Below are 19,676 nucleotides of genomic sequence, written 5' to 3'. Positions count from 1 at the left end.
GGACTCTTTCTAGTGCAGACAGAGCACAGTGGTTGATAAGGGGAAATGGGCCAGGAACAGTTAAGGGATTTATGACTGTTTTCTCCTTCTTTGACATTTATCCTCTCCTTAGGATTAGAGAACAAAGCCCCGGGGTCAATTAATACAAAACTGATGATTTGTATGATTTATTGTCATTGGAGTAGAATCTAGAATGATAGATGTGGACAAAGGGGCAACAAAAGAAAAGCCTGCTTTTTGTTTATTCAAGCTTTGTTATAAAAATGCTTAGCCTAAAAGTTATTTCACAGTAAAACTTGCTTTATTCTTTCTCAAGAACAATTATAATAATGTAATGTAGTTTGTGAAAATGGTAGACTAACTTATAAATTCACATTTTTTGGTGCATTTACCTTGTTCCAAACACACTTTGAAATATTTATATGAATTAACTAAAATATCACAGCTGCCCTGTGAGAGAGGTGTTATCATTATCACCATTTTGCAGTCAGGAAATTGAGGCACAGAGAGGTTAAGTCATTTTCTTACAGTCATATGATTAGTGAGTGGTAAAGCTGGGAGGTGACTTAGCAATGGGATGTCAGAGCCCAAATTCGCAGCCCCCTCGCTGTGCTGCCAGTCACTCAGCCCATCTCTGAAACTGATATGCCCTTATCCTAGCTGCTGTAACCAGAAATCCATGAGCCATCCTCCGGTCCCTCCCCTTCCTCATTCCCCCTTAACTGATGCTATTGATTAGTATGTCCTGTGGATCCTACGTCCCAAATAGCACTCAAATATGGCTACTTCTTCCCATTTACTTTGTCACCGCACTGGTCCAAATCATCAGCCTCTCTGCTTCAGCCAAACGTGGTCTCCATGTTTTGCCCCTTTATACTCAAACCTTCCAAGCATCACCCAAAGTGATCATTTTAGAAATGTGAACCACCTAATGTTACTTCCCTGCTCAAAACTTGCCAACTTCCTTCCTGTAGAATTTGAAGAAAAGTAAATCCTTTTTTATTATTTTTTAATGTTTATTTTTCAGAGAGAGAGAGAGAGAGGAGAGACAGAGAGCGTGAGCGGGGAAGGGTCAGAGAGAGGGAGACACAGAAACCAAAGCAGGCTCTTGGCTCTGAGCTGTCAGCACAGAGCCCGACGCAGGGCTCAAACCCACTAACCGTGAGATCATGACCTGAGATGAAGTCTGGCGCTTAACTGACTGAGCCACCCAGGTGCCCAAGTGAATCCTTTTTTAATGGCTCAGTGTTGTGCATGAGCTAACATCTGCCTACTTCTCTGACATCATCCAATGTTACTCTTTCTTCACACCACAGTGGCCACATATGTAGTTCCCTTTCCATCAAGCCAAGCTTTTGAACAAGACAATCTCTTTCTTGCCTTTGTGCCCTTGCCCCAGCAACACCCTCCACTTGATGTTTCTCTTGCATGTAGGTCTACTCCCAGTTACCCTTGAACTCACCATGGCAGTATCTCTACAGAAGTGCACCCCCATTACCACTCTGTTTAAAGTAGCCCCACCTTCCCTCATCCAGTCACTGCCCATCATACCACACAGCCTCTGAAACTATCTGCTGGCTTACAGTTTGTGTCCCTCTGCTAGGATACAAGCTTTTTAGGTCAGGAGCTTAGTCTCAAAGACTATGGTGTCATTAGCACCTCTGATAGTGGAGGCATGTTGCAGGCATGCAGCACATATCTGTTGAATGAATGAATGAATGAATGAATGAATACATGAAGTGTGGGAAATGCATGGTGGGACCCAAGCTTTCATCTCCTGTTCTAACAGTCATAGTGACTGGAGGTTCTTGGGAGAAGTGATGTGAAAGTATAAAATGGGATTGATTTTATATGGTCAACATATGAAATAAGAGGGTGAAAAGTATTACCAGCTCTATTTTTAGAGACATAGAATAAAGGAGTTTAATGTCTATCATCAAGCAAAAATGAAATACAAAAGAAAAAGAGAGACTTCCCCAAGATTACAAAACAAAGCTCCATTTTCTAATTCATATTTTAAGAAATAAACTCAAATTTGTAGGCTATTACAAGAAAAATTTGGAATATTTCCCTATTTCTCCTGTTTTTCTCCCCCCTTTTTTTTCTTTGATACTACAGTAAATATCTTTGCTCGGGTCTACTATTCCTACCCTTCTGAGCTTCAACCATCTTTGAATTTGTGGGAATCTATGGTAATTTATTCACAATTCGTTTTTTGATGCATCATAGCATTTGCTTTGTAGAACCTTCTTAAAATTCTTAGGATTCACATCATTTTTTATATCAAGAGCCTATTCTGCATCTATAGGTACCCAGGCCATTTGGCTCTAATGAGGTGATGAGAAATGTATTTTAATTTTGGATTTCAAGTTTGGGGAGGATTATGGACCCTTTTAGGAGCCCAGAGAAGACTGTGGGATCCTGCATCCCCCCCCCACCATAAAACACACACAGACACACATATGAACACACTGCATCCAATTTCAATGGACCCTCTGAAGCCTACCTTTGGATCCCCTGCTTAGTACCTTGAAGAGCAATCTCAGCTCAGAGTGAATCCATATTGGTTAATCTCAGAGTCTGGGGCAACAAAGCAGGGTTTAAAAGTAAAATTGGCCAGATTTCTTGTACTTTTCTTCTTGTGGCATTGCCCAGAGGCTGCACCCTTAGTGGGATTCCTGCCTTGGTCTGCCTTCTGCACTGCTCCAGAATAAGTTCTTTCTCCTGGTCACCACCTGGTTTTCTCTGACCACAAGATTCATGAAAAGTATAAGATAAAGCAAAGCTTCCTATGGCTTCAGCAAATCATATGGTCATATGAACAGTGCCAGAACAATTGGTGACCTTGTCTTGGTCATGTTGCCTTCTCTGCACAAAGGAAGGGAAACTTCTATCATGCTTCCTTTTTAGTTCTCATGCTCCTCTGAGTTGATGGCCATTGGTGACCCACACTGCTACATGACATTTTTTTTATTATTATTATTCTAAGGGTATGTATCACATTACAAAGGCAAAGACTTATAGATATAAATATTCTATGTGCCTATTGCCAAATGGTTCCTATTCTAAAAAAGGAGATTATTTGGAACTGTTCAAAATCCTGAATGCTATTAACATCATCAGAATCCCAGTTCTGCTGTTTGCTGTCTATTTGGCCTCGGGCAATTACTTAACCTCTCTGAACCTTAATTACTTCAGCTAACAAACTACAAATCAAAAACCACACTGAGATATCACCTCACACCAGTCAGAGTGGCTAAAATGAACAACTCAGGAAACTTCAGATGCTGGTGAGGATGTGGAGAAATGGGAACCCTCTTGCACTGTTGGTGGGAATGCAAACTGGTGCAGCCACTCTGGAAAACAGTGTGGAGGTTCCTCAAAAAATAAAAAAATAGATCTACCCTATGACCCAGCAATAGCACTGCTAGGAATTTACACCAGGGATACAGGAGTGCTGATGCATAGGGGCATGTGTACCCCAATGTTTATAGCAGCATTTTCAACAATAGCCAAATTATGAAAAGAGCTCAAATGTCCATCAACTGATGACTGGATAAAGAAGATGTGGTTTATATACACAAGGGAATACTACTTGGCAATGAGAAAGACTGAAATCCTGCCATTTGCAGCAACGTGGATGGAACTGGAAGGTGCTGAGTGAAATAAGTCAGTCAGAGAAGGACAGATATCATATGTTTTCACTCATATGTGGATCTTGAAAAACTTAACAGAAGACCATGGGGAAGGGAAAGGGGAAAAAATGGTTACAGAGAGGGAGGGAGAAAAACCATAGGAGATTCTTAAATATAGAGAAGAAACTGAGGGTGGATGGGGTGTGGGGGAGAGGGGAAAATGGGTGATGGGCCTGAGGAGGGTGCTTGTTGCCCTGGGTGCAAGCGATGAGCCACGGGAATCTACCCCAAAAAGCAAGAGTCCACTTTACACACTGTATGTTAGCCAGTTTGACAATAAATTATATATATATATAAAAAGAAACTATGGGATTGACTAAATGGTACCTATAATCTTTCCATCTATGAAATTCTAGAATTCTATTCCAGCCTGTAAATAATGCTTTATACTTGAGAAGAACTGATATATACTGCCTGCTTTAGGAAGTGTAAGTAGGTTCAACTCACAATACAGCTTTGATAGATTGGTAGAGAGCGTGTGCAAAGCTGTGTTAAGAAGGATTCTGGGGGTCAACAGGGGCTCAACAGGAGAAAGTGCTATGATCTATTAACAGTGTTGGTGTGGAGAAGAAAGGAAGAGTTTGGGCATGTGATAGTATTTGAATCTTCAGACTGGCTCATACGCACATATCTAACATTGCTCTTCACCCCTGCTTTTTAAAATTTGCAACACAGGGTCCAAAATCCTTTCAAAGTGGAGTAATTTGTAAGGAAATGCATCAAAATGTATCTGCTTCCTTTCTCCTGTTCCTTTAACATCTCTTAATCACTGCTGGTATAGCTTGGCTGAATAAAAAAGCAAAACCTTTAGTAGTTGAGACTTCAGAAGGAAATTTCTTGCCTGTTCCTTACACTTGATATTTCTTATAGAAGGAGCTGTGAACTGTAACTTCCTATCTAGTTAGCAAATGTCCTTCTATCAGTTCTGAGAATGGGTAGGGCTGTCAGTGAGGTATTTGTTTGCACCCGTGTTCACTTCTTGCTTCTGTCAAACTCATCCATAGCGTGGAACTCCAGCAGAAATCCTTGAATAAAAATCAATGTCCTGGAGAGAAGCCAGAGGAGCTGGACTCAGGAGCCATCTATCACTGCCACAGCAACTCCAAGGCCACAGAGAACAGAGCAAACGAGCAAGTCTATGCCAAGTGGAAACTCTGCGCTGCTTCAGGAATATGCTTCGTTTTCATGATTGCAGAGGCCGTGGGTGAGTATTATTCAAAAAGACTTCTCTGATTAAACTAGCAAACAGACAAAACCCCACATCATTGCAGGAGGGTTACATAAGTTCTTCTTTTAAAGAAAGATTTCATATTTTCTGTAAGTATGGAGTAACAATATGCTCATTGTAGATAAGTTGGAAAATATTAAGAAACAAAATAAAATTCATTACCATCCCACATTTGAGTACTAACCTCTAATAACATTGTGGAGTATTTTTATACAATATATTTTTCTATTCATAACTCGGTTTTTAAAATATAACTGAGGGCATACTGAATGCTTTTGACCATGCCATCAAATATCCTTCAAAAACATTTTTATGCCTGAACAATATTCTATAATATGCTCCACTGTAATTTACATAACCATGTCTCTATTGTTAGAAATTTAAGGAGTTTTTTTTTTCCCCCTGCTATGAACAATGCTGCAATGAAAACTCGTGAATAAAACTCTGCCTGCCTCTCTGGTTAATCCCTTGAAAGAGATTCCTAAAAGTGGAAAAATTGATTGAAGGATATAAATATTTTTATTACTTCTTGATTCATACTGCCAAACTGCTACCCAGAAAGCTTAAAACAATTCATATGTCTGCCTGCTGTACATGAGCATTATTGTCCAAATCTTTATCAAAACTTATTTTAATCTGTTATTTATTTTTTTAAGCTTATTTATTTACTTTGAGAGAGAGAGAGAGCGCACAAGCTGAGGAGGAGTAGAGAGAAGGAGAGAGGGAGAGAGAAAGAGAGAGAGAGAGAGAGAGAGAGAGAGAGAATATGAGAGTCCCAAGCAGGCTCCACACTGCAAATGTGAAGCCCAACGTAGGGATCGAACTCACAAACTGTGAGGTCATGACCTGAGCTGAAACCAAGAGTCTGATGCTTCACCGACTGAGCCACCCAGGTGCCCCTTAAGCTTTTATTTATTTATTTTTTAAAGTTTATTTATTTTTTTGGGGGGGGGGAGAGAACATGCAGTAGCAGGGTTGGGGCATACAGAAAGAGAGAGAGAACCCCAAGCAGGCTCTGTGCTGTCAGCGTGGAGCCTGACATGGGGCTCAATCCTGTGAACCGTGAGATCATGACCTGAGCCAAAATGGGGTTGGATGCTTAACTGACTGAGCCACCCTGGTTCCCCATATTTTAATCTTTTAAAAATCTTTATTCATGTATAGGTGAATATGCTTTATTTTAATATTCATTTCTTTGTTACTGTTAGAATATTTTTTGCAAGCTTATTAGTAATCTGTATTTCACTTTGTTGATGCATTTCCTGCTTGCCTCTTAATGTCTCCTGATCATTTGTTTTTTAGATAATTTATAATGTTCTGTTCTGATCTCTGAGAGCTCTTTATACTGTTAGGATATTGAAATTTTTATACTTGTTATAAGTACTTTTCTAGTTTTTTGTTTACTTTTTAGTTTTTGGTTTGATGTGGGTAAGTTTTAATGTTTTATATATGTAATTGTATGAAACATTCCACTTTGAGCTGATTTCTTTTATTGCTCTCACTACTTTAGTGCTTTGGTTCCTGCCTACTGAGAAGACAAATACCATTTTGTTGTTCAATTTTTTGCATGTAATTTCAAATTATTTTGTGAGATTAAATATTCTCTAAGGACTAAAGATTCTTTTTCTAAATAGTTAACAAAGTTTTCAGCATTATTTATAGAATAATTAATCACTCCTTCCATTGATTTTTTGATGTTTTTTTCATCACTTATCAATATTTTATAAAGAATAGGGTTTGGTTCTAAGGTGGGTTTCATCAATCTGTATTGCTATTCTCTGTTAGTAGTAAAATATTTAATTAACATACATTTATATGTTATAATATCTGTTCTTTCCTTATTATTCCTTGTTTAATAGAAAAAAGGAAAAGGCTACTTATTTCTGTTTATTATTCTAATTGAACACAAGAACCATTGTATTCTGTTCCCTCCAAAATCAAATTATGATTTTACTGGTATGTAAGTTGATTTGGAAACAAAGATCTTTTAAAGATACTCAGTTTTCTCTTCTAGGAACATGGCGTTTCTCCATTTACCCAAATACTCTATGTCTCTCATCAATATCTTGCAATTTTAGTTAGTTTGCTTATTTGTTTGTTATAGTACAGGGACAGCCTATTTCTTGCTAAGGTTATTTACATGTGTTTGTTTTATTATATTTCTCTTTTTTTCAATAATAAAAATACGTTTCATATTTTTACCATGTTAAATAATATCTTATGCTAAATCAAATCTTATGTTCAACTAGTTAACTGGTAAGTGAAATGCTTCCTGAGAGCTTAAGTATTTTCACTATGTTAATGAAGTGGGTTTTTTTCCCCTTAGTTTTTAAACGATAAACAAATAATCAAGGATGCTTGTTGACTTTTGTCAAGTACCTTTTCTTTTAAACATATTCTGTTAAAAAATTTTTTGACACATTGCTGGTGTGTGTTATATTCAGAGATTTCCTAATATAGTACAATCTCTGCATTTCTGGCATTACGATGATAATAACTAATATTTATTTAATGCTTACTATGTGCCAGAAACTGTGATGAATGCTTTCCATCGTGTTACTTTACTTAATCCTGTTGAAATCCCTGAGAGGTAGGTCTATTATTATTTGCACTATGTAGATGAGGAACCTGAAACACAGAGAGTAAAGATCTCTACTGGAGTACCACAGCTTGTAAATAAGTGGGCAGGCAGCCTGAATTCTGGGGCTCATGTTCATAGGCTCTCATTACAGTGCCACTCAAATGGACTGCGGTGGACCATTCTTTCAACGCATTGCTCAATCTGGGCCACTCATATTATCTTTAGGATTTTTTTAATCTTTATTGATAATTGAAATTTAACTATAGTTTTCTGTTATGGGGCTATTTTTCTAAGTTTTTGAATTAGAGTTACACATATGAAAATGAAAAGTTTAGTTTTAATGAGACTTTTTATAAGAAAATGGAAACCATTTTTGTAACATTGTAACTATCTCTTCCTTTTTAAGAACAACCTGGTAAGTTGTCTAGCTTTGGAGACTTTCTTGGAAATAATTTTTAACATATGTTTGTTTGCTTCTTCCTCATTTATTGATGTACTCAAAATTTCTACTTCATGAGTAAGTTTGGGTCATTTGTGTTTTCCAAAGTCAGCCATCTCAATGAAATTTTCCAACTTATTATCATACAATGGAACATGACAATTTAATACTAAAACTCTCTAACTTATTCTACTTTCTCATTTTAATACTGTTTAAATATTTTCTTTTCCTTGATTTAACTTGGTAGATGTCTAATTTATTGATATATCTATTTATCGAATATATTATTATCTAAATTTTTCTTTTATTTTTAATTCATAATTTTGCCTTTAAAAATATGTTACTTCCTCCATCTTTCTTCAAGGTTGTAGTCTTATTGCATGTTTTAATATCTTGAGTTATATCCTTCTCTGATTATTTTTATCCCATATTTTTATTAATAATAAAATTATGTTTAGCTATGCACTTAGTCTAAGTTTTGACTTTATTATTTATTTGACTTAATATTTATTTATTTTAAATTATTTGAATTTATATATTATTTTTGAGTTTATTTTATTTTATTTTTTAATGTAAAAGGAATACCAGAAACTACCTGGCATATAGTATCATAAGCTATGACTACCCTATTACCACTATTACCGTTATAATGTTACTAATTTTTTGCCTTCATTTGCTATTATACAAAAGGCGGACCAAATTAGTAATTATTTGAGACTGGAAGAAAACAGAACTTGCTAACTTTTTTTGTTTGTTTGTTATTCTCATTTGTGTTTGTTTTTTGTCTTTTGCACTATCATAGATAGCAATCAGAATTAATTGGTTTCTTTTTTTCTGCTTTTTGCATTTATATTTTTTTATATGAAATTTATTGTCAAATTGGTTCCCATACAACACCCAGTGCTCATCCCAACAGGTGCCCTCCTCAATGCCCATCACCCACCCTCCCCTCCCTCCCACCCCCCATCAAACCTCAGTTTATTTTCAGTCTTTAAAAGTCACTTATGGTTTGCCTCTCTGCCTCTCTAACTTTTTTTTTCCCTGTCCCTTCCCCCATGGTCTTCTGTTAAGTTTCTTAGGAACCACATAAGAGTGAAAACATATGGTATCTGTCTTTCTCTGTATGACTTAATTCACTTAGCACAACACTCTCAAGTTCCATCCACATTGCTACAAAAGGCCATATTTCATTCTTTCTCATTGTCAAGTAGTATTCCAGTGTATATATAAACCACAACTTCTTTATCCATTCATCAGTTGATGGACATTTAGGCTCTTTCCATAATTTGGCTTTTGTTGAAAGTGCTGCTATAAACATTGGGGTACAAGTGCCCCTATGCACCAGCACTCCTGTATCCCTGGGGTAAATTCCTAGCAGTGCTATTCCTGGGTCATAGGGTATATCTATTTTTAATTTTTTGAGGAACCTCCACACTGTTTTCCAGAGTGGCTGCAACAGTTTGCATTCCCACCAACAGTGCAGGAGGGTTCCCATTTCTCCACATCCTCTCCAACACCTATAGTCTCCTGTTTTGTTCATTTTAGCCACTCTGACTGGCATGAGGTGATATCTGAGTGTGGTTTTGATTTGTATTTCCCTGATTAGGAGTGATGTTGAGCATCTTTTCATGTGCCTGTTGGCCATCTGGATGTCTTCTTTGGAAAAGTGTCTATTCATGCCTTCTGCCCATTTCTTCACTGGATTACTCGTTTTTTGGGTGTGGAGTTTGGTGAGTTGTTTATAGATTTTGGATACTACCCCTTTATCCAATATGTCATTTGCAAATATCTTTTCCCATTATGTCAGTTGCCTTTTAGTTTTGTTGATTATTTTCTTTGCAGTGTATAAGCTTTTTATCTTCATGAGGTCCCAATAGTTCATTTTTTGCTTTTATTCCCTTGCCTTTGGAGATGTGTCAAGTAAGAAATTGCTGTGGCTGAGGTCAGAGAGGTTTTTTCCTGCTTTCTCCTCTAAGGTTTTGATGGTTTCCTATCTCACATTCAGGTCCTTCAACCATTTTGAGTTTATTTTTGTGAATTGTGCAAGAAAGTGGTCTGGTTTCATCCTTCTGCATGTTGCTGTCCAGTTCTCCCAGCACCATTTGTTAAAGAGGCTGTCTTTTTTCCATTGGATGTTCTTTCCTGCTTTGTCAAAGATTAGTTGGCCATACTTTTGTGGGTCTAGTTCTGGGGTTTCTATTCTATTCCATTGGTCTATGTGTCTGTTTTTGTGCCAATACCATGCTGTCTTGATGATGACAGCTTTGTAGTAGAAGATAAAGTCTGGGATTGTGATGCTTCCCACTTTGGTCTTCTTCTTCAATATTACTTTGGCTATTGGAAGTCTTTTGTGGTTCCATACAAATTTTAGGATTGCTTGTTCTAGCTTCGAGAAGAATGCTAGTGCAATTTTGATTGGGATTGCATTGAATGTGTAGATAGCTTTGGGTAGTGTTGACATTTGAACCATATGTATTTTTCCAATCCATGAGCATGGAATGTTTTTCCATTTCTTTGTATCTTCTTCAATTTCCTTCATAAGCTTTCTATAGTTTTCAGCATACAGATCTTTGACATCTTTGGTTAGGTTTATTCCTAGGTATTTTATGCTTCTTGGTGCAATTGTGAATGGGATCAGTTTCTTTATTTGTCTTTCTGTTGCTTCATTATTAGTGTATAAGAATGCAACTGATTTCTGCACATTGATTTTGTATCCTGCGACTTTGCTGAATTCATGCATCAGTTCTAGCAGACTTTTGGTGGAGTCTATCAGGTTTTCCATGTATAATATTATGTTGTCTACAAAAAATGAAAGCTTGACTTCATCTTTGCCAATTTTGATGCCTTTGATTTCCTTCTGTTGTCTGACTGCTGATGCTAGAACTTCCAACACTATGCCAAACAACAGCGGTGAGAGTGGACATCCCTGTCGTGTTCCTGATCTCAGGGAAAAAGCTCTCAGCTTTTCCCCATCGAGGATGATACTAGCTGTGGGCTTTTCATAAATGCCTTTTATGATGTTTAAGTATGTTCCTTCTACCCCGACTTTCTTGAGGGTTGTTATTAAGAAGGGATGCTGAATTTTGTCAAATCCTTTTTCTGCATTGACTGACAGGATCATATGGTTCTTATCTTTTCTTTTATTAATGTGATGTATCACACAGATTGCTTTGTGAATGTTGAACCAGCCCTGCATCCCAGGAATGAATCCCACTTGATCATGGTGAATAATTCTTTTCATATGCTGTTGAATTCGATTTGCTAGTATCTTATTGAGAATTTTTGCATCCATATTCATCAGGGATATTGTCCTGTAGTTCTCTTTTTTTGCTGGGTCTCTGTCTGGTTTAGGAATCAAAGTAATGCTGGCTTCATAGAATGAGTCTGGAAGTTTTCCTTCCCTTTCTATTTTTTGGAACAGCTTGAGAAGGATAGGTATTATCTCTGCTTTAAATGCCTGGTAGAATTCCCCAGAGAAGTCATCTGGGCCTGGAATCTTATTTGTTGGGAGATTTTTGATAACTGATTCAATTTCATCGCTGGTTATGGGTCTGTTGAAATTTTCTATTTCTTCCTGTTTGAGTTTTGGAAGTGTGTGAGTGCTTAGGAATTTGTCCATTTCTTCCAGGTTGTCCAGTTTGTTGTCATATAATTTTTCATAGTATTCCCTGATAATTGCTTGTATTTCTGAGGGATTGGTTGTAATAATTCCATTTTCATTCATGATTTTATCTATTTCGGTCATCTCCCTTTTCTTTTTGAGAAGCCTGGCTAGAGGTTTATCAATTTTATTTATGTTTTCAAAAAACCAACTCTTGGTTTCATTGATCTGCTCTATAGTTTTTTTTAGATTCTATATTGTTTATTTCTGCTCTGATCTTTATTATTTCTCTTCTTCTGCTGGGTTTAGGCTGCCTTTGCTGTTCTGCTTCTATTTCCTTTAGGTGTGCTGTTAGATTTTGTATTTGGGATTTTTCTTGTTTCTTGAGATAGGCCTGGATTGCAATGGATTTTCCTCTCAGGACTGCCTTCGCTGCATCCCAAAGCTTTTGGATTGTTGTATTCTCATTTTCGTTTGTTTCCACATATTTTTAAATTTCTTCTCTAATTGCCCGGTTGACCCATTCATTCTTTACTAGGGTGTTCTTTAACCTCCATGCTTTTGGAGGTTTTCCAGATGTTTTCCTGTGGTTGATTTCAAGCTTCATAGCATTGTGGTCTGAAAGTGTGCATGGTATGATCTCAATTCTTGTATACTTATGAAGGGCTGTTTTGTGACCCAGTATGTGATCTATCTTGGAGAATGTTCCATGTGCACTCGAGAAGAAAGTATATTCTGTTGCTTTGGGATGCAGAGTTCTAAATAGATCTGCCAAGTCCATCTGATCCAATGTATCATTCAGGGCCCTTGTTTCTTTATTGACTGTGTGTCTAGATGATCTATCCATTGTTGTAGGTGGAGTATTAAAGTCCCCTGCAATTACCACATTCTTATCAATAAGGTTGCTTATGTTTGTAATTCATTGTTTTAAATATTTGGGGCTCCTGTATTCAGTGCATAGACATTTATAATTGCTAGCTCTTCCTGATGGATAGACCCTATAATTATTATATAATGCCCTTCTTCATCTCTTGTTACAGCCTTTACTTTAAAGTCTAGTTTCTCTGATAGAAGTATGGCTACTTCAGCTTTCTCTTGACTTCCAGTAGTATGATAGATAGTTCTCCATCCCCTCACTTTCAATCTGAAGGTGTCCTCAGGTCTAAAATCAGTCTCTTGTAGACAGCAAATAGATGGGTCTTGTTTTTTTATCCATTCTGATACAATATGTCTTTTGGTTGGAGCATTTAGTCCATTTATGTTCAGTGCTATTATAGAAAGATATGGGTTTAGAGTCATTGTGATATCTGCAGGTTTCATGCTTGTAGTGGTATCTCTGGTACTTTATGGTCCTTGCAACATTTCACTCACAGAGTCCCCCTTAGGATCTCTTGTAGGGCTGGTTTAGTGGTGATGAATTCCTTCAGTTTTTGTTTGTTTGGGAAAACATTTATCTCTCCTTCTATTCTGAATGACAGACTTGCTGGATAAAGGATTCTTGGCTGCATATTTTTTCTGTTCATCACATTGAAGATGTCCTGCCATTCCTTTCTGGCCTGCCAAGTTTCAGTAGATAGGTCTGCTACTACCCTTATGTGTCTACCTTTGTTAAGTCAGGGCCTGTTTATCCCTAGCTGCTTTCAGAATTCCCTCTTTATCCTTGTATTTTTCCAGTTTCACTATGATATGTGGTGCAGAAAATCAATTCAAGTTACGTCTGAAGGGAGTTCTCTGTGCCTCTTGGATTTCAATGCCTTTTTCCTTCCCCAGATCAGGGAAGTTCTCAGCCATGATTTGTTCAAGTATACCTTCAGCCCCTTTCTCTTGCTCTCTGTTTGATTGCATCACTTAGTTCTCTAATTCCCCCCTCATACTCCTGGATAGTTTTTATCTCTCTTTTTCTCAGCTTCCTCTTTTTCATAATTTTATCCTCTAATTCACCTATTCTTTCCTTTGCCTCCACCATTTTATTTAGCACCTCATTTATAGCATTTTTTAGCTATACCTCATGACTATTTCTTAGTCCCTTGATCTCTGTAGCAATAGATTCTCTGCTGTCCTCTATGCTTTTTTGATTCCCAGCAATTAATTTTTTGACTATTATTCTAAATTCTTGTTCTGTTATATTGCTTGTATCATTTTTGATCAATTCATTAGCTGTCACTACTTCCTGGAGTTTCTTTTGAGAATTCTTCCGTTTTGTCATTTTGGGTAGTCCCTGCAGTAGCTCCAAACTGCAGGGAGCTTCCCCTGTGCTGTCCAGAGTAACTTGTGTTGGTGGGTGGGGATGCAGTCAGACTCAATGTCTGCCCCCAGCCCACCACTGGGGCCACAGTCAGACTGGTGTGTACCTTATCTTCCCATCTCCCAGGGGCAGGACTCACTGTGGAGTGGTGTGGCCCCTGTCTGGGCTACTTGCCCACTGCCAGGCTTGTGGTGCTGCTTCAATGGGATCTGGCCAAGGGCGTATTAGCCGGGGTGGATCCGCAAGGTGCACAGGGGCAGGAGGGGTAGGCTTAGCTCACTTTGCTGTTGGTGGTCCTCTGGGGGAGTGGCCCTGCAGCACCAGGAGGGAGGCAGGCCTGTCTGAGGGATGGATCCACAGAAGCAGTGTTGGGCGTTTGCGGGGTGCAAGCAAGTTCGGTGACGGGAACTGGTTCCCTTTGGAATTTTGGCTGGGGGATGGAAGAGGGAGATGGCACTTGCCAGTGCCTTTGTTCCCCTTTGAGCTCAGTTCTGTCTCCCAGGGCTCATCCTCTCACCCTCCCCGCTCTCCGAGAGCAGAGCTGTTGACTTGTAACATTCCAGATGTTAAGTCCCACTGGCTGTCAGAACACACTCTGTCCGGCCCCTCAGCTTTTGCAAGCCAGACTCGTGTGCTCTGCCTTGCCAGGCGGGCTGCCCCTCCACCGCCCCAGCACCCTCCAGCCAGTCCGTGTAGCGCACACCACCTCTCCGCCCTTCTTACCCTCTTCCATGGGCCTCTTGTCTACGCTTGGCTCCACAGAGTCCATTCTGCTAGTCTTCTGGCAGTTTTCTGGGTTATTCAGGCAGATGTGGGTGGAATCTAAGTGATCAGCAGGACGCGGTGAGCCCAGCGTCCTCCTACATCACCACCATCTCTCTCTCCCCCCAGAATTAGTTGGTTTCTTAAACCTATGGAGTCTAATGGCTTGTGTACTCGTATTCAGACTTTTATTTATTTTTTAAGTGTTTATTTATTTTTCAGGGAGAGAGAGAGAGAGAGAACATGCACAGGTCAGAGAGGAGCAGAAAGACAACAGAACAGAGGATCTAATGTGGGCTCTGTGTTGACAAAGGAGAGCCGACATGGGGCTTGGACTCAGGAACCATGAGATTATGACCTGAGCTGAAGTCGGACCAACTGAGCCACCCAGGCACCACTTTTTTTTCTCTGACTTTTTTGTTTTGTTTTTTTTCATTTATTTATTTTGAGAGAGAGAGAGAGAGAGAGAGAGAGCGAGCGCATGAGTGGGTAGGGGCAGAGAGAAAGGGAGAGAGAGAATCCCAAGCAGGCTCCATGCTGTCAGCACAGTGCACCACTCAGAGCTTGAACTCATGAACCATGAGACCATGACCTGAGCTGAAATCAAGAGTTGCATGCTTACCCCACTGAGCCACTAAGGCACCCCTTTTTCAGACTTTTATACTTTTGAAAACTGGAAAAGAACTTCAACTCATCCAGTCCAAGACAAATCCAGGGTTGGCAAATAATTTTCTAGTCAAAGATTATAAAATTAATGGACACCACACAATTTCTAGACCCACAATAAGTCTTTTGAAGGAACCAACTTAATAGCTTGGTGAGGTTGCAAAGAATTTACTTTTAGTAGTTCCAATTAGAAAATTCACTTGGAAAAGCCACTGACACTCATGCCAGATGTGTATTCTTTTTTAATTATTCAAATTCATAAGATCATGGACAATACTCTGTTGCTCATGTAAGAGATGGACAAAATGGAAAATCTAAAAAACAGAATCCATTCAAAATGTGATTGGAGGGGCACCTAGGTGGCTCAGTCGGTTGAGTGAGACTCTTGATTTCGGCCTGGGTCATGATCCCAGAGTTGTGGGATTTAGCCCCACGTCGGGCTCTGTGTTGACAGTGCAGAGCCTGCTTGCGATTCTCTCTTTCCCTCTCTCTGTGCCCTCCCCAGATTGCATAGGTGCTCTCTCTCTCTCTCTATTTCAAAATAAATAAACTTTTAAAAGTGTGATTTTAAAAGGTGATGTTCTGGAAATTCATAGCTTTCCAGATAAAGTATTGACACCACCCCATGCAAACACAATTCAGTTAGATAAACTGGCTCGTTTTCTCCATTACTTTCTTCCTCTGCTTTCCCCTGAATCCAGGTAGATGGTGAAAACAGATGGCATCTTCTTCCCAGTATGTCTAATCAACAGTCTGAAATGAGATGGTCTCCCATTCATAAAACTCACTTTTCTCCTCATACCTTTCCTATGCCCTGGCATTCTGCTTTAAAATGACATATTTCTAGGAGAGGAGGGAAGAAAAATTATTCACTTGGAGTGAACAAATCAATCTCCCTCTTCCCTCTCATTCTTAATAATTAATTCATCTATGAGTTCTAATCTGGATGTTGTCAGTAAAGGAATTAAATGGATACTCACAGAATCATTTGGAGTTTGAGCTGCATTGATTTTAGGTTGATTTTCCTAAAACATTGCTCTCATCATGTTAATTCTGTCTCCAAAATTCTTTAGTGGCTCCTTCTTGCCTAATTCAGTGCTTCACACCCTTCTCCTCATCCTGGCAAGCACAGGAAATTTTACTGATGACTGGGGTACACCCACAAGGGTGTTGTAGCAGGAAGAGGCTGCTTCAGAGGCTTCCTCTGTGCTAGGTCCCACTTGGCTGCCCCATGTGAAAAGAGATCGGTATGTTCGAAAGCTCTAGCACCCTGGACAAAATGAAAAATTCTTACTTTGACTTTCAAGTCATTCCACCATGTGGCTGCCAAACTGACTATTAATCCTTTACTGCTTCACTACATGACTCTTCTGTTTCAGCTGTTTATTCATCCTATGCAAAATAATCGTGGCACCTTAAAGTCTCTGTAGCTTTTGCTTATGTCTTTTTATCTGAATGGAAAAGGCCTCTCCTCATGCCCCACAATCATCAAAACCCTGCTCATCATTCAAGACCCCAACCAGACCTCATCTCCTCCCTAAAGCCATTCTCAATCAGGTCAGAGAATGCAACTGTTATTCTCAGGTTACTTTTGGGAATCTAGGATGTCCACATTCAGGATATAGGATTTGAGACAGGACTTGAAGTTTGTGTAGGAATTGAGGGGTGGCTAAAAGAGAGAGGTAAAAAAAAGGCCTTGCAGAGAGTGGTCCCTGACTATTGCTGTGGTCCAGGAGGTAGTAAATATCAGCCTTGCCTGGAAAGAGTTTAAGTGGGTAGGTCTCAAAAGGACAGGAAATCTGTATTCTTAGAAAGTAATTCAACTGAGGGGCACCTGGGTGGCTCAGTCAGTTGAGCATCCAACTGTGGCTCAGGTCATGATCTCAGGGTTCTTGGGTTTGAACCCCACATTGTGCTTTGTGCTGCCAGAAAGGAGCTTGCTTCAGATTCTCTGTCTGTCTCTCCCTCTCTCTCTCTCTCTCTCTGCCCCTCCACTGCTCGCTTGCACACACACTCTCTCTCAAAAATTAATAAACATTTAAAACAATTAAAAGAAAAAAAAAGAAAGCAACTCAAGTGATTCTTGATGCCACTGTAGTGGTAAATATTGCCTATTCAGGAAGCTTCTTCCTACTCACTGTGCTAATTCCATTTCTGGTCCTCCTGGACCAAAAACCTCATGCTCACAGGCAAGGCTGGGTATGAGGTTCCAAGCTGGATTATTCCATCTCTGGGTCTTTTTATAGGGAGGATAGATGGAGGACTCTCTCTATCCTCTGCAAATACTATGCTGTAATGCTATAAACCTGGAGCTTCCAGAGGCCAACCTTTCTTGCTAAGGGTAAAGTAGTCTATCTTCAGTAGGACAATAAATAACAATAGTTAGTGACAGAGCAGAGTCCCTCAAACATTATTTGAACTTTAGGATTAGCCTGCACTAGATCCAATCCCACCCTGATTTGTTCTCAGTTATTTGACCCAATAAATTATCATTTGGTTATTGTTGTTGAAGCTAGTTTGAGTTAGGCATTTATGATTTACCATGAAACCTATCTAAGAATCTATCTAAGTCAGCGATGTAAGATAAAACACAGTGAATGGAGAATAAAACTAGACTGGTAGTTGGGGGTTCAAGAAAGAGGGTGAAGCCTGGCTGGGGAATCCGGATTAATTCTATAGGCCTTGTGGAATAAGCTGGCATTTAGAACAGGGGAGAACCAGGTCATAGGGCTGTGTTTAGAGAGAGAACTGGCCATGGAGCAGATTGGAGGAAGGAATTAAGGAAGGCCATAGGCATCAGCATGTCCACTCCTAATGGGCCTTTGAGCCTGTTGAATTGGGACTCTTTCTGACTACTTGTGAAAATTACTAGTCATGGAAAGGCCCTAACATGCACATGTACGCATGTATCCCTATTTGAAAAGGCAGATGTACAGACACTGAGACCTCACAGAAATCAGCTCAAGTATGGCTATTACTGGCAGCAATTGGGAATGGTCAGAGAGAGATGCCCCGATGCAGGACTGTTTAGAGTGCAAAGAGTGATGGAGAATGCACGACGTTGCTAGATTGGAAAACAGCTGGGGGCTGGCTGGGGAAGACAGTAAGTAGCTCGGTGTACAAAAATTCTCTTAGAGAAAGCTATGGCTGGGGGGTTTGATACCCACGAGCTTTACTGATAAGGGCGCTGGCTTCATACTATAGTCAGGGTGTCTCAGAGCCTTAGGCTACTTATATTTTTTGAGGTTCTTGGTATTAAAAATTTAAGAAGTGTCAAAACACACCTATGTAAACTGTGGTGTGTTTTAATTACTTGTTAAATAATAACTCCATGTGTTTTTGATATGCCACGTTATATAGTATAATACTGCTATTCATAAGATAGTTAAAGGATTTTAGAAACATGAATTAATAGCATACAGTAGTTGTCCAGTAATAGGACACAGCCTGATGTTGTCAGAGAGACATTTACTTCTTTCGATCCCATCAGTATGTCTCTGTTCGCCACACAAAATGTTATGTGTACGTAATGCACACCTTCTGGAGCTGAGGTGAATATGAGACCCAGGCCCAGTGGCTCCCCTGATGACCTCCTGTCCTGACACCCCACAGGCGCTAATAAGAATATGTTTCTAGAAGGTAGTCCTTAGTGCCTCTTCTATCTTGTTACCAGTGCATTGCTTTCTACATCTTGCCATATCCATAAATGAGTGCTCCTGTCTTACTTCATGACTTCATGGCATTTTCTTGGCTATCACTGTTGTGTCTTAACCTCCAGTTCCTTCTCCCTCTAGGTCAGCCTCCACACTGCTGGCAAAGATGTCTCTCTTAAATACAAATCTGAGCATGTCACAACCTTATGCCTCAATATCACATTAGATTCCCATATTCCATATCCTTATCCATAGAATAGCATTCAAATTCTTTAGCAGGACATAATTTCCTATAAGAGGGTCCCCCAACCCACTTTTCAACTCTCATTTCTGGTTTTTCCTCCAACATTCCTCACCTCTTGCTATTCCACAAAAGTGCCATTTTCTTTTTTTCTGTTTTTGCTCCTGTTCTTACCTCTTCCTGAAAAACCCTTCCCTTCTGGCACATTCTTACCCTTCTGTCCTCTGAAAAGCTCCTCAATGCTGCCAAGGAGGGCAGCTTTCTGATCCTCTGGCCCATTGTACATGTCTTCAATACAGAGAATGTTAACAGTGAGATCACTGAAGGGAGGGACTGTGATTTAACTTTGATTACCTTGGTTTACCCCATCCCTGTACCATGCACAGCAAGGGCTCAGTAAATACTGGCTGGATGACTGTGTTAATTGTTGGTAATACCCCATGCTTTCAGAAGCAAACACAAGTTCAGTCAGAAACTACCTCTTGCAAACAGTTTTATCCATAGAATTCATCTCGATGGCTCACAGTTTTCTGGACTATTCTTATATATAAGCAAGGATGGTTGC

At 39.4% G+C, this 19,676-nt stretch overlaps 1 protein-coding gene across 1 annotated transcript in view; it reads left to right on the top strand.

Moving 5' to 3' along the window:
* SLC30A8 (solute carrier family 30 member 8) overlaps positions 1–19,676 on the top strand; it is a 46,570-nt gene that overhangs the window by 8,004 nt on the left and 18,890 nt on the right. The window contains exon 2 of the mRNA XM_030304158.2: positions 4,700–4,899. Coding sequence (XP_030160018.1) covers positions 4,700–4,899 — 200 coding nt within the window. The remainder of the gene's footprint in view (positions 1–4,699; positions 4,900–19,676) is intronic.

The sequence above is a fragment of the Lynx canadensis genome, chromosome F2 (genome assembly GCF_007474595.2).
Source record: "Lynx canadensis isolate LIC74 chromosome F2, mLynCan4.pri.v2, whole genome shotgun sequence".
Classification (NCBI taxonomy): domain Eukaryota; kingdom Metazoa; phylum Chordata; class Mammalia; order Carnivora; family Felidae; genus Lynx; species Lynx canadensis.
This window is presented reverse-complemented; position numbering and strand designations above follow the sequence as displayed.